Genomic DNA, 12020 nt, shown 5'->3' on the forward strand with positions numbered 1-12020 from the left:
AAGAGCTGAAAGAGCTGGTTTTTACTTGTTTCCTTCCTTTTGACTTTTATGTAGTCATGCTAATTGTACCTTTTGGTGAACACACTAGCAACTGCATTTTTGTATTCAAACTTTGCAAGAGCGTCAGCCCAATTGCCTGCTGTGTAGGGACATACAGTAGTACCTCGGGTTAAGTACTTAATTTGTTCCGGAGGTCTCCTCTTAACCTGAAACTGTTCTTAACCCCAAGACCACTTTAGCTAATGGGGCCTCCTGCTGCCGCCGCGCCGTTGGAGCACGATTTCTGTTCTCATCCTGAAGCAAAGTTCTTAACCCGAGGTACTATTTCTGGATTAGCAGAGTTTGTAACCTGAAGTGTCTGTAACCTGAAGCGTATGTAACCTGAGGTACCACTGTAGAGAGAAATAACAAGATGGCTGGGGTTTTTTTTGCAGGAGAATTGTATCCTATTGTGACTAGAAGGTATTCAGAGGAAGATTCCTTAGTTTCTGCCTCAATGTTGAAGATCCTACTTTGAAACTTGAAAATATGATCCGTTCTAAAAGTCCTTGATGGATTTGATGACCTTTTGTTTTTCCCTGACAACAATTCAGCCAAACAACTGCTGTTGGCACAGTATATATCCCCTTACCTTAGGACAACCTATTTTTTGTGTGTTTTGTTTCAAAATTTAGCTTTTGTGGCAAAAAAACAAAGCAATTGCAGACCACAAAATGTGGATTGAACTGGAGAGTGCCAGAGACCTCCGTGTGTTTCCCATCTGTTCACAGTAGTGATGCAGGGAACACTTATTCATCCATAACTTTCCTAGCTTCTGACCTGAGAGAGAGGACAGTAGTTCCCAAAAAGAGTTTTCAAAGATCTTCTAGTACTCTATGTGCCTTTTTCATTAAGGTTAGAGGGCTTATTGGCGGAAGCTGGCGTGCCTTTCTGTCTTAATGTGTCTGGATAGTTTAAAATTCCCAGTGTAATATATTCTGCTTCTGATGCATTCTAGAACAGGGATAGCAACAGCACACTGTTCCCTCCCCCCACCCTTGGCATTATGACTCACAGCTCACAGATGCTTATATTGCTTTGAAATATAATTTCTTAAATGCTGTGGTAAACTGCAATTATCAAATTGAAAATAGTGTGGCACTTAAGGCAATGGGCAGTGATTCAGCCTCTTCTGGCTTACGTGAGATTTATTTTAAAGAGCACATACAGTACACAGAATGCCATGGTTTATTACGTAGGCATTGAAGGCAAAATGAATCATGGTTGTAAAACACTCCTACACAACCTTGGGGCCCTTGAGGGCCCTTGCTGGATTATTTGCAATGGAGGGAATCTCAATTATGCATTGGGTTGCAGCTCACCTGTTCATGGGCACTTTGATGTGCTGCTGTCATCTTTAAATTTGTGCACCTTTGTCAGACTCTGTGGGCACTAAAAATACCTGTTGCACTTGGCACTGGGTGTAGAGAGTGCAGCTGGATGGGACACAGCTGTGGGCAGCCTGAGGAAGTAACAGCCACCTTGGGCCTGCCCATAAAAGCAAGCTCTGCCATGGGGACAGTAAAGCAGCTGGAGTCGAGGACAGAGGGGGAAGAAAGAGCTGTGACCCTCTGGACAGTCTTGAGTCAAAAGGGAATTTCAGCTTATTTTGGATGTCAGCTATTCTAAGCAAATTTACACAATTTGGCTGTGAGGTTGGACCCTCTTTTAGATACATACTCATGCATGTTTTAATTGTAGAAAGTCCCATTGAATAAAGTGGAACTTCTGATTCAAGTGGCATAGGTTCATACTGTAATTTTACTTATGAAATAAGTTTTTGCATTCTGAGTAAATGTGATTAGGAGCAAGCTGTTAAGAAGGAGTTGGGCTTGCAACTGGCCCAAGTAAATATATTTCCATAAATGAAGTCAAACTTGGCAGATTTTAAATGTTAGTCATCTACTGTTAAGAGGTATTGACAATTAAGACTGCCTTTTTGTAAGAGCAGGTGGAGGAGTTTAAAATGCAATCAAGTCCACTTCTCATCACTCCTTAAAAGTAATTTTTAAAGATTGTTGCTTCTTATAATATGAATAACTGTGCTGCAGTCTTATATATGTTTATCTGGGAGCAAGTCTCATTGAACCTAGTGATGCTTGTTTCTGAATAAATAAGGATGGGTAGAATTGTACTGCACATAGCATTTGTATTCTGGCTGATCTTTGAAAAAAATCACTTATAATTGAATTCAGTTATCTGGCAGAAATGAAATGTCATTCATGAATTCCGTCATCTATAGAAAACATGTATGTTTCTTATACATTGCAGAAGAATGACCTTTTTGCTTTTTATTGCATTAAAAATAAAAAATAAACCCTCAAAAAAATAAGCATCCTTAGTACTGGCTAATAATTGTTGCTTCGCTCACTAACAGTTTGTAAGCTGACAGTGGGGCACTGTTCTGTGTACAATTTCTTAGGGAATATTGTTCAAAATTGTCTTCTCTACCCTGGTGATATTTTTTCCTTACACTGCCATGAAGTAATTTGCAACTAATAAATGGGCACAATTGTGTGTGCAGCATGCATGTATCATTGAAATCCCAACCCCATGCATATTCGTTGAGAAGTAAATCTTAATGTTCAATGGAATTTATTCCTAACTAAGTGTACACCAGTTTGGGCTTCTCATCTCTCTATCTCCTAGGGTTACAATATGAAAAACTATAATTTATGTCTGAAGCAATTGCATGGCCCTTTGCAGTCAATCATGTTGCCAGTGCTGCATCCCTATTTTGAAAGGAGAAAGTCAGACACTCAAATTGAGTAGATGTTTCGGTGCTTTATAATTATAAGGGTTCTGGTTTCCTAAACGTTCAGATTAGCAAGTGTCAGTCCATATATTGATGCTGAAGAGTTTTACTGCCCTCTACTGCCCTTTCAGTATTTTTCTCTGCTTTTCCTTTTATGGCAATTGTAGCTGTTTTTCTACATGGATCCTTCATTATATCTCATTATAGCATTATAAAGTTGCTCTGTATTTTCAAGTGGAAAGTACCGTATTTTTCGCCCCATAAGACGCACTTTTTCCTCTCCAAAAATGAAGAGGAAATCGGGGGTGCGTCTTATGGGGCGAATGCCTGCAAGCCTCGCGCCCTCGGCAGGAGGTCCCACCGGGTGCGCGAGGCTTGGGGCGGCAGCCTGTCGCCCGAAGCACGGGGAGCCCTCGGGAGGGCTCCCCCTGCTTCGGGCGAGTGTCTGCAAGCCTCGCGCACCCGGCAGGAGGTCCCACCGGGTGCGCCAGGCTTGGGGCGGCAGCGGACTTCTAGCTTCTAGGTGCGCGCAAGCAGTCCGCTGCCGCCCCAAGCCTGGCGCACCCGGCAGGAGGTCCCACCGGGTGCGCGAGGCTTGGGGCGGCAGCGGACTGCTTGCGCGCACCTAGAAGCTAGCAGTCCGCTGCCGCCCCAAGCCTGGCGCACCCGGCAGGAGGTCCCACCAGGTGCGCGAGGCTTGGGGCGGCAGCGGACTGCTTGCGCGCACCTAGAAGCTAGCAGTCCGCTGCCGCCCCAAGCCTGGCGCACCCGGCAGGAGGTCCCACCGGGTGCGCCAGGCTTGGGGCGGCAGCGGACTGCTAGCTTCTAGGTGCGCGCAAGCAGTCCGCTGCCGCCCCAAGCCTCGCGCACCCGGTGGGACCTCCTGCCGGGTGCGCCAGGCTTGGGGCGGCAGCGGACTGCTTGCGCGCACCTAGAAGCTTGGGGCGCACTGAGCTCAGCACGCCCCAAGCTCCTGGTATAGCGCAGCGATCCGCTAGCCCTGGGAGAGCCCCGCGGCTCTCCCAGGGCTAGCGGACTGCTTGCCGGCACGCAGAAGCTTGGGGCGCGCTGACCTCAGCTTGCCCCAAGCTTCTGGATTAGCGCAGGAGTCCGCTAGCCCTGGGAGAGGCGCCCGGCTCTCCCACGCTAGCGGAGACCTTGCCTGCACGCAGAAGCTTGGGGCGCGCTGAGCTCCGCACGCCCCAAGCTCCTGGTGTAGCGCAGCGCACCTGGGGGGGAAATAAAATTTTTTCCCTTTATTTCCCCCCCAAAAATCTAGGTGCGTCTTATGGGCCGGTGCGTCTTATGGGGCGAAAAATACGGTATTCTTCCATTTTGTTGGCACTTTCATTACAGTGGTGCCCCGCAAGACGAATGCCTCGCAAGACAGAAAACTCGCTAGACGAAAGAGTTTTCCGTTTTGGAGGTGCTTCGCTAGACGAATTTCCTATGGGCTTGCTTCGCAAGACGACAATGTCTTGTGAGTTCCTGCGGGTTCTTTTCCCTTTCCCCCCTTTTTCTAAGCCGCTAAGTCGCTTATCAGCTGATCCGATCAGCCGATAAGCCGCTAAAAGCCGCTAATAGCGCTAATCAGCTAATCTGTCAATGGGCTTGCTTCGCAAGACGAAAAAACCGCTAGACGAAGAGAATAACAGAACGGATTCTTTTCGTCTTGCGAGGCACCACTGTATAATCAAACCTTTTATTGGCATCACATGCAAACATCCATAGTAAATCAATACAGAATTACCGCTTTCCCAGTGTTACAGAACATTTGTCAAATGAAAAGAGGCAAAAAAGTCTAACGTTACATCTCTAGGGCTCCAGGGGGATCATATGTCTGCAATGTGTTTCTGCGACAAAAAACCAAATAAAGATATTTAGCCACTAACTTGGTGAGCTCCTGATCATTCCCCAGTAATAGAAAATGTATGACTTCCAACTCTGGTTTCCATTTGGGGATGCAGAGTTGATCTAGGAACTGCTGGCGGAGACCAGCATATAGTTTACATTTAAGAACCATATGAGTAACAGTTTGCAGCAGGTGGTCTTCACACGGGCAAATTCTTTCTCCTTCCACCATTCCTGAGAACCTACCCCAAAGGAGGTTTGATGGATCTGAATTAAACCTGGCCAGCGAAAATGCCCTTCTTTCTTGGGGGATAAGCAGAAATTCAAGATAATTGTGATTAGTTTCATATGCCCAAGAAAGTTGAAAGTAAACAGGGGAACATGTTTTCTCTGCTGCTGCTGCTGCTGCTGTTAGTTCCTGGTGTTCAATGTCCCACAACCTAGTTTTTATTATAGCCTTGGCAGATGGTAGGGGCATCAATCACAAAAGTTCCATTGACAGTTCAAGTTGCTGTACCTTTGTGTTAAACTGTTGTAGCCCTGGGGAAAGAAAGGGGTCTGACAAGACTTCGCTAAGGAGAGGATCTTTGTCTAATGTGAGGTAGATGTTTAACCAACATAGAAGAAATCTCGCCCAGGCAATGGTTTCTACCTTGTGCTGACCTCCCTCTAAACACAAGGCTGCATAGGGTACAAAACGTGGGACAGCAAAAATCTTAAAAACGAAAGCTGCCTGCACTCGTTCTACCAGCTGGGTAAACCCTGGCAGCCAGACTGGAATTCCATAGAGCAATTGAGCTATTATTTCACGTTGAAGACCTTGAGGGCAGAATTACCTCTTGTTATGAAAAATCACATTATGGCCTGCATAGACATCTTACTGGCATTCACCGCCATTGCACGGTGTGAGGACCATAGAAGCCTATGATGGAATGTAATTTCCAGTTAGTTAAATTCAAATACCTGCTGGATGGGTTTTCTACCAAATACCCAGCTATCGCTCTTGCGTGAATTCCCAAAAACCATTATTTTGCTTTTATCAAAGTTCATGCACAATTTCATTCTGGACAGATAGTCAGTACAGGAATTTAACAATTGTTTTAGGCCAATTCTTGTCCGTGAAAGCAAAATCATGTTATCTGCGTATAGGAGGGTGGGAATGCTTGATGCATTGAGTTTTGGGCTATGGGCATCCACCTGTTTTAGTGAAGAAGCGAGGTCATTAAGAAAAAGATTAAAAAGAGAGAGAGCAAGTACACAGCCCTGGTTTACTCCTCGGGTTATAATGACTGGATCTGTCGTTTCCTGGTAGTGTTCTTATACGACAGGTGTTCTTTGTATAAAGCTTTTTGATCAAGTATAGTAATCTAGGTTCTAGGCCCATTGTCTCCAATTTGGTCCATAACAGCCCCCTGCTAACAGTGTCAAAAGCAGCCTTGATATCTAGGAAGGCCACATAAAGACATTCTTTATGAAGCTGCGTGTAATTAGTGGCTAAGTGAGATAACACCATGCAGTTGCGTAAATTGGATTTCCCTGGCCTAAACCCTGCCTGCTCTGGACCTATGATGTTATTTTCATCAAGCCAAGTAGTTATTTTATTTAGCAGATGTTTAGCGTACAATTTCCTGATGTTTAACAATATACTTATTGGCTGATTGTTGGCACTTTCGCATTTTGCTACAGAGTACATTTCAAATCTTACTGCATTCCAACTGCATAGAGACATCACAATTCCCAGTGGCCTTGACCTATTTAAGTGCACAGATTCCTTCTGTGCATGAATGGGATGCAGGAAATCCATATAAGGCATAATTAAAGTGCCACAATTTTAAATAGAGGTAATTACCCTAAATATGAATGTTGGCTTTTTTCTTATGGGCCAACACAGGTATCCTTTCATGTGAAATGGGACCCATGAGTGTATGTCCAGATGCATTGGAATGAGGTGGTAGAATATGGGGCACTACCTCAGGCTAGATACTTCTTGCCCAACCCTGCCAAAAACTAAATTATCAAGGGGAGAGCCCAGGCTTTGGCCTGTTTTTGTACTTTTGCAGCTTTTAACTGGAGAGCTTATTTAAAAATGGTGCAGACCGCTCTATGACTTCATTGTGCAATTTGTGTAGAGCAGTCTTAAGGTGGGGAAGAAATGAAAAATACTGGGGGAGGGCTGTTGTTTTTGTTTGTTACTATGTTGTGTATTTTTTATGTTCCTGTATTGTAAACTACCCTGTGACCCTTGAAGGGCGGTATAGAAATTAAATAAATATATAAAAATAAAAATGAGGAATTGATCGGATTTGTTCCCTGCTTACAGAATGAATGCATCTTTTTTTCATCAAAAAGCATGCACTGAAAATCACCAGTATGAAAGCACATAATGTTGTCTCATAGTCATAGGGCCTTTTGAAATGTCAATGCATAATAGCCAGGGTCTGTGCCTGTTATTGACTCGTGAAAAGCTAATTAAAATAACAACAATGTACTAAAGAAATACTTGGGTATATGGCACACTAACAAGGGGAAGTCATCTTAAACTTGGTCAGACAGTGGGCCAGATTCGACTGAATCATTGTACTAATGGGAACCAGCACAATAGGGCTGCTTCCCCCACCCACCTAATTGAGCCATAGTACAAGCTTCAAATTGTAATGATGGTACAATGGCACAACTGTGGCCTTACACTAGTACAGGCACCCCCAAACTCTGCCCTCCAGATGTTTTGGGACTACAACTCCCATCATCCCTAGCTAACAGGACCAGTGGTCAGGGATGATGGGAATTGTAGTTCCAAAAACATCTGGAGGGCTGAGTTTGGGGGTGCCTGCACTAGTGCTTATGCCATCCTGCCTGATTTTGTGAGCTGATCATACTGTGTCTGATACTGATGGTAGAACACATTAGGATATAGTATGCACGTTTTTGCCAAAGCAAGCTTTTTGAAGACACAACAACCTCTGTAGCAATGGGATTCATGTTTCTATCTTAATTTGCTGAATCTCAAATTTATTATGGTTGAAATTATACTGTGATGTCTTCCAACCCAGTTTTCCCCCACTTACCGCTAGTTTTACTAATGGTAATTATTAAGAATAACTTTCTAAGTGTATCTTGAAGATTGTACACTTCCCACGTTTCAAAGGCAATCTGGGAGGATACTATTGAATGGGTTGTAGGCTTAATGCCATGTTTTTAAAAGATTCTAAACTTTGGATTGACTTATATATATATATACATATAAAATTGTTTTAGGTGTCTAAAAGGGATGGTATTTCTGATGCCAGACAATATAATACCGTCCAGGGGTCTCCAATGGTGATAAGGACATGGGACTCCTGCCAGATTCCAGATGGTTCATCACAACTGACATCTTGGTTGGCGACTGTGAAAAAGATCCTTGGATTATTTTATTTTATTTTCGTGGGAGACCGCAGTCGCAGATCTACAGGATACACCAGGCAAGTAATGCCAAGCACTTATTGATTATGTAACACTTTTAAATAAGATTTTTTTTTAAAAAAAGGTCTAAGTTTTCTACTTAACAGTGCAAATCCTTTGCCTGTTTACTAAAAAATCCCACTGTGTTCAATGAAACTTAGCTCATAGTTTGCGTCGTTAGGGTTACAGTCTTAAAGATTTATGTGTGTATATTTTTATCCTGCTTTTTATTGTCTCCTAAGGTGGCTGATGAGGGATGCGGGTTAAACCACAGAGGCTAGGGCTTGCCAATCAGAAGGTTGGCGGTTTGAATCCCCGCAACGGGGTGAGCTCCCGTTGCTTGGTCCCTGCTCCTGCCAACCTAGCAGTTTGAAAGCACCTCAAAGTGCAAGTAGATAAATAGGTACTGCTCCAGCGGGAAGGTTAATGGCGTTTCCGTGCGCTGCTCTGGTTCGCCAGAAGCGGCTTAGTCATGCTGGTCACATGACCCGGAAGCTGTACGCCGGTGGCCTCGGCCAATAGAGCAAGATGAGCGCCGCAACCCCAGAGTCAGTCACCACTGGACCTAATGGTCAGGGGTCCCTTTACCTTTTAAGGTGGCTGATGTCAGCAAAATAAAATAAAAAGAGAGACAGAAGCCTTTCCATCAGGCTTACAAACTGAAAAGACAGGGAATGGCAATGGAGGGCAAAGAAAGAGGAGAGGGAGTTCTGGGAAACAAAAGCTTTTACTACATTACTTGTGACATTTTGCGTGGCCTAATAAATGGCTAATTCGTTTTTTAAATATATGTCATTGGCCTACCCTTACTTTTCATGCATCCTGCTTTTATTCATTTTAAAATTTCTTAACGGATAGTCTGATTTTTAAATACTGTGGATTGGATCTAAAGTATCCCTTCCATGAATGAAAGGACTTCTTCTTTTTATGAAATAAATTGAGATCCAGTAGAGGCTCCCACTGGAATAAAGGGGAATAAACTTGCACCCCCATCACCTCCTGTTCTGTTTCACAAATTCATCCAGTGCTCAGAACAGCTTTTGGGGGTTCTGAAAAGGAGCATCTTATGACTGGATTTCCACTCTATATGTTTAGTACAAATAATAGGTAGAGAATATTCTACTGAAAATGACATTTTCTTGGATCAAGCTCTATTTGGGGAATCACACTGGAGTTTTAATAAATGGACTCTCATAGTTCTTACTCTTAAAGCTTAATAAATCTTGTTTGGTTTTCAGACTTAGTTTTGATAATTAAATTGGTTCTGAGATCTGTAATTGTGGTTGTTCATGATGAAAGGATGTTCATGGAGAAAACTATTTTTAAGCATGGATTAGATATTGTTCTTGTTACAGGTTATATAATATGTGAACTAGGAGAACACAAATTATAATGGCTCCTCCTCTTCTTTTTAAGGCTCCATATTTCCTTTAGATTTTTAAAATAACCTTTTCTAATGAGGATGACTGATACTGTTACTGTAAAGGAGGGAGGTGAAACAATGAAAGATTCAGAAACGGAGGTAAAAGACAACACTGCAGTGCAACCCTTCATAAAATCAGAAAGCCACGAGCGAATTCAAGTGGAAAAGGATGAAAGGTGTACCGATAATAAAAATGATGTGCAGGTAAGAGATTTCTTTCACCTTATTTTCACCCTCATAATGCATATTGAGCAATGAATTCTTTAGTGCTACTGCACTTTTTAGGTTCCACCCCACAATTTCCTACTGTGAGGTGCCATTCAACTTCAATGATGTTTTAATAACAGGAACTACATGTATATTTTTCTCTTTCTTCACATTTCCCTTCCCTTATTGTTTACTTGTTAGTTTGCTTTCAGTTATTCCTGAATAGATATGAAGGTACGTTTCCCAGTTTTCCCAGATAGGGAGATGGAGGTATTTTGTTAGCAGTACATGTTTTGTTGCACCAAATTGTAGAGTTATTATCTCACTATTAATATTGTGACTGCATGCTGCTTGATAAAACACATGGAGCCTAAATTAATATCTGTTGTTTTGACCTGATTTCAAAGTCAGGCAATTTGTCTCCATTCAGTGGCCCAAACAACACGCTCCATGAATGGAATACATGAATTCTGCTGTGTGGTGGTTCCTCTTTTTACTCTGTATGTGTGGTCGTGTTTTGTCTTTCCAAATTATATAAATTGGTTCATTTGAAAAGTTTTTTTTGCTTACTTAAGCATTCATATTCTGCTTAACTCAACAAAAATGGAAAGCCATCTTTTTTTAAAAATAGTAAACTTAAAGGTGGTTTAGAGGGTCTAGCCATCTTAAAAGGGTTAAATGCCTTTGCCTAAATCCCACCCACCTGTCAAAGTTGACCTGTAGGAGAAGGATCTGCTTCACCAACATGTTCCCTGACGAAACAACACCCAGCAGGTTAACCCTCTCCTCACAAGCTTGACGAGAATCATAGGATTATAATTTTGTAGTGTTGGAAGGGATCACAAGGATCATCTAGTCCAACCCCCTGCAATTCAGGAATCTTTCACCCAATGTAGGGCTAGAACCCACAAGCTTGTGATTAAGAGTTTCATGCTCTACTGACTGAGGACTCAATCATGTTGGTCAAGCAGCACCCAACAGGATTGAAACCTGCCCATCAGGTTGGCTTGCGCTGGCCTTACGGACCCCCTTGGACCTTCTGGCCAATATTTTGTCATCTCAGTTCTCCTAATCCACTTAAAGTACACCCACACTTCCTCTTCCTGTGTGTGTTTATGTTCAGGCAGATGGTTTGCTGAAGTTTGCGGTTAGTATGTAGAGGAGGCAAAAGGGGAAAGCTTAAGAAGCTGCACTGCACCACAATGCCAGGTGTCCCTGCGAAATGCAAGTTCAGTACTTTGCCCACAGTTGAGAGTTGTTGGTGGGGTGGCAGGCAAAATAGTGTGTGCAACTGCTGCTGCAGTTTTGGCGGGAATGTCTGGTTCCTCAACCTCTTCAGCCCTGCCATAGATTGTTTTGCCACTTATCTAAGCGACAGAGGTAGCAACTATGGTGCAGCCATCTGCTGCTGAGTTGTTGTGAAGCGCTCAGAAAATGGTCAACAAATATCTCTCTCCTGCCTTGCATTGATTTGTAGGGGCACAATGGAGCTGCTTTTGGAGGAAGAAGGGACTTCTCATAAGCTAAGTACAGAGGTCCCCTGTAGTGAAGTCCTTTTCCTCAAGTAATGACTTTAATGGTTTTAATCCATCCCCTAGAGTTTGTCAGCAGGGGTCTGTAGTTTTAGTAAAGCCAGCAATAGATTTGTCAATGGTCCATATTGTGGTTATAGCAACTGAGACAAAGTCATGTGAGTAGCCTACCCTTTCCCCCCACAGACCAGCCTTTACAACTTAATGAAGCAATGCTGCAGGAAATTAGAGAAGCCCTGTTGGCGAATATTTTTAGGCAAATAAGGGAACTTCACAGTGCTTCCAGTACCTAGTGTTCCAGTGCCTGTACTCTAGGCAGGGCTGCAGCATTTCTGCTGCTTTTGTTTGTTCCACTGCTCAGACTAATGTAATGCCAGCCTCCACATGCAGTTCCAAGAGGGCAAGTGAATAAGAGGAGGTGGTTTAGACTCAAAACAAGTTACGGACAGCATGTCATTGTAGACCTTTTTTTAAGTTTTGGAATTGAAAGAAGGTGAACACAGTGATGAAGCGGAAGAACACGCCTCTCATATTCTTTCCCCTGCATGCCTTTGCTGTACAAGACATTGGCATCACTGGGTCTTAGTGACAAACCTATTTGATACTCAGTGCTACATTACATTTGGTCTTTAAGTTCTTGAATACCTTGCATTCCTTGACATTGGCATTTGTCGGATTTTTGTTTTACATAAAGTAGAAATAGTACAGTTGGCGCTGATTATAAACAATATGTGACTTGATTGTATGAATGTAATAAAATTGCAATGTTGTT

The 12020-nt window shown here is 43.0% G+C and overlaps 1 protein-coding gene across 4 annotated transcripts in view; it reads left to right on the plus strand.

Annotated features, from left to right (window-relative positions):
- Positions 1 to 12020, plus strand: part of R3HDM1 (R3H domain containing 1) — an 88275-nt gene that overhangs the window by 22515 nt on the left and 53740 nt on the right. For 2 of the 4 annotated variants that reach the window (XM_083488734.1, XM_083488735.1), the window contains exon 1: positions 9503 to 9713. In XM_083488734.1, coding sequence (XP_083344860.1) covers positions 9543 to 9713 — 171 coding nt within the window. In that variant the 5' untranslated portion in view covers positions 9503 to 9542. Of the gene's footprint in view, positions 1 to 7900; positions 8329 to 8682; positions 9714 to 12020 lie in introns of those variants that run through there. The other 2 variants (XM_083488732.1, XM_083488733.1) reach the window with 2 other exon arrangements.

The sequence above is a fragment of the Podarcis liolepis genome (genome assembly GCF_965112155.1).
Source record: "Podarcis liolepis genome assembly, chromosome: 1".
Classification (NCBI taxonomy): Eukaryota; Metazoa; Chordata; class Lepidosauria; order Squamata; family Lacertidae; genus Podarcis; species Podarcis liolepis.